We start from the raw sequence: 1,704 nt of genomic DNA, 5'->3' as shown, positions 1-1,704 counted from the left end.
GCACTGTCAGTGCTCTCCGGTTGAGTACCACGCACAGGGAGGGGCTAGGGTAGGGGGCCCTCTGAAGGTTGTGTCATCCTGGGCTCCAGCCACAGAGGTTTCATCACGGAGGAAAGCTGAACTGTGCGTATGTTGCTAGGCTGTGGCTATTTATTTTCGTAAACGAGGCTTGTGCTTAATTTAGAAAGCTGCTTTTGCTTTTTCTTTCTTTTTTTCCAGCATCATCTGGCTGTCTGGCACCATCAAAGAATTTCATTTCTGACCCAACGAGAGCTCGTGGGCAGATGGGGATGGGAAAGAGGTTGGAAAGAGGACTGATGGCTGCTGGGCTGTCTCACGGGGAGGTGGAAGCACGTGGCCATGCCATTAGTATCCTGTTTGGTGCCTGGAGGGATTCCATCTGCAACACCTACATAGTCCTTGCTTGGAACAGCAGGATAGAAAGAAGCCCTGGTGCTAACACCTCCTCTGACGAACCACACACCAGAGTGCAGCCGAACAGAAGGCTAGGCCACGCAAAAGAGAACCAAAGTCAGGTGCCAGAAGCAGGTGACATCTCTTCGTTCTTTGAAGGCAGTGATTTTGATTTGCGGATATTTTGATTTAGCCCAAAAATTCAGCCAGTGAATGCTCAGCTTTTTAAATATAAATGATGACTCAAATGGGCATTTTATACTCATCTGTAAGCTTTGCTCCAACCCTGATCTTCATCCCATTGCCACGACTACTTAGGAGCATCAAGGGTGTGTAGATTGGGAGAAGTGGAGGGAAAAAGTTGGTGGAGATTCAGCATGGGAGAAATACCAGGAATCAGGTAATGGTAAGAATGGAGTAAGTGTTAGGAATGAAGTAACCTTCAGAATTGGGAGCAGGTCAGGATAACAGGAGGTGTAGAAGGCATCGAAAGTCAAAAAAGGGTCAAATTCAGAGGTGGGAAAGGAGTCAGATGGAAGGAGAGATGGGAAATCAGTTAAAAGCCCAAAACCTTGAGTTTGCATGTTAGCTCAGCTCTTTTATCAAAACAGTACCAGAGAGCTACATGAAATTGTTGGGGAAAAAAAAAAAAAATTAGTCCTCTCTGAATTCAGAAGATCTCATCTTGGCTCTTTCCTGAACAGTGACTGACTCATAAATGTCTACACATTTGACCTGAGGGCTTGTTTGAGCCTCAGTTTCCCCATATGCAATGTAGATGATTATGTCTGCCCCTCCTTTTTCCCCACCTTTGCCTCTCCCTTCAAGCGGCATGATGAGAAATGAGCCAGCAGCTTGTAAACTGCTTTGGGCCACTTGGAGAAAGGTGCTTGCGTAAATCATGGGAATTAGTATCCATGAGTCCTCTATGAGTCAAGGGTTTCAGAGTTGGGCAAGTGTGGCCTTCTGCCTGGTGATTCATGTGGACACAGTGATGCCTTTAGCTGGAATGTGTACAAGGCACGTTTGATAAATTCGTTCTTACTACAACAGAGAACTGAGTATTCTTTACCCAAATGGTATAGACTTGAGGAGTTTGCACATGGGCACTAGGGGATTAGCTGTGAAAAGAGTTGAAAGGGGACCAGCACTTAGCATAATGGTTATGTCGCTGAACTCCCATGTAGCCGACTGTGGTTCGAGTCCCAGACCCGGTGGCTTAAACTCACGCTGGGCACGTGTGCGTGCATGCCCAAGATCCCAAGAGGAGAATGGAGGAGAAGGGATTAC

General features: G+C 46.8%; 1 protein-coding gene across 1 annotated transcript; it reads left to right on the top strand.

Moving 5' to 3' along the window:
* Window positions 1–284: 284 nt before the first annotated feature.
* Window positions 285–602, top strand: LOC102475787 (small integral membrane protein 2). Its single transcript, XM_006166527.1, has one exon. It carries the CDS (start codon window positions 285–287, stop codon window positions 600–602), a length of 318 nt encoding a protein of 105 aa, XP_006166589.1.
* The last annotated feature ends 1,102 nt before the right edge of the window (window positions 603–1,704 follow it).

The sequence above is a fragment of the Tupaia chinensis genome, unplaced genomic scaffold (genome assembly GCF_000334495.1).
Source record: "Tupaia chinensis unplaced genomic scaffold, TupChi_1.0 Scaffold144262_1, whole genome shotgun sequence".
NCBI lineage: Eukaryota > Metazoa > Chordata > Mammalia > Scandentia > Tupaiidae > Tupaia > Tupaia belangeri.
This window is presented reverse-complemented; position numbering and strand designations above follow the sequence as displayed.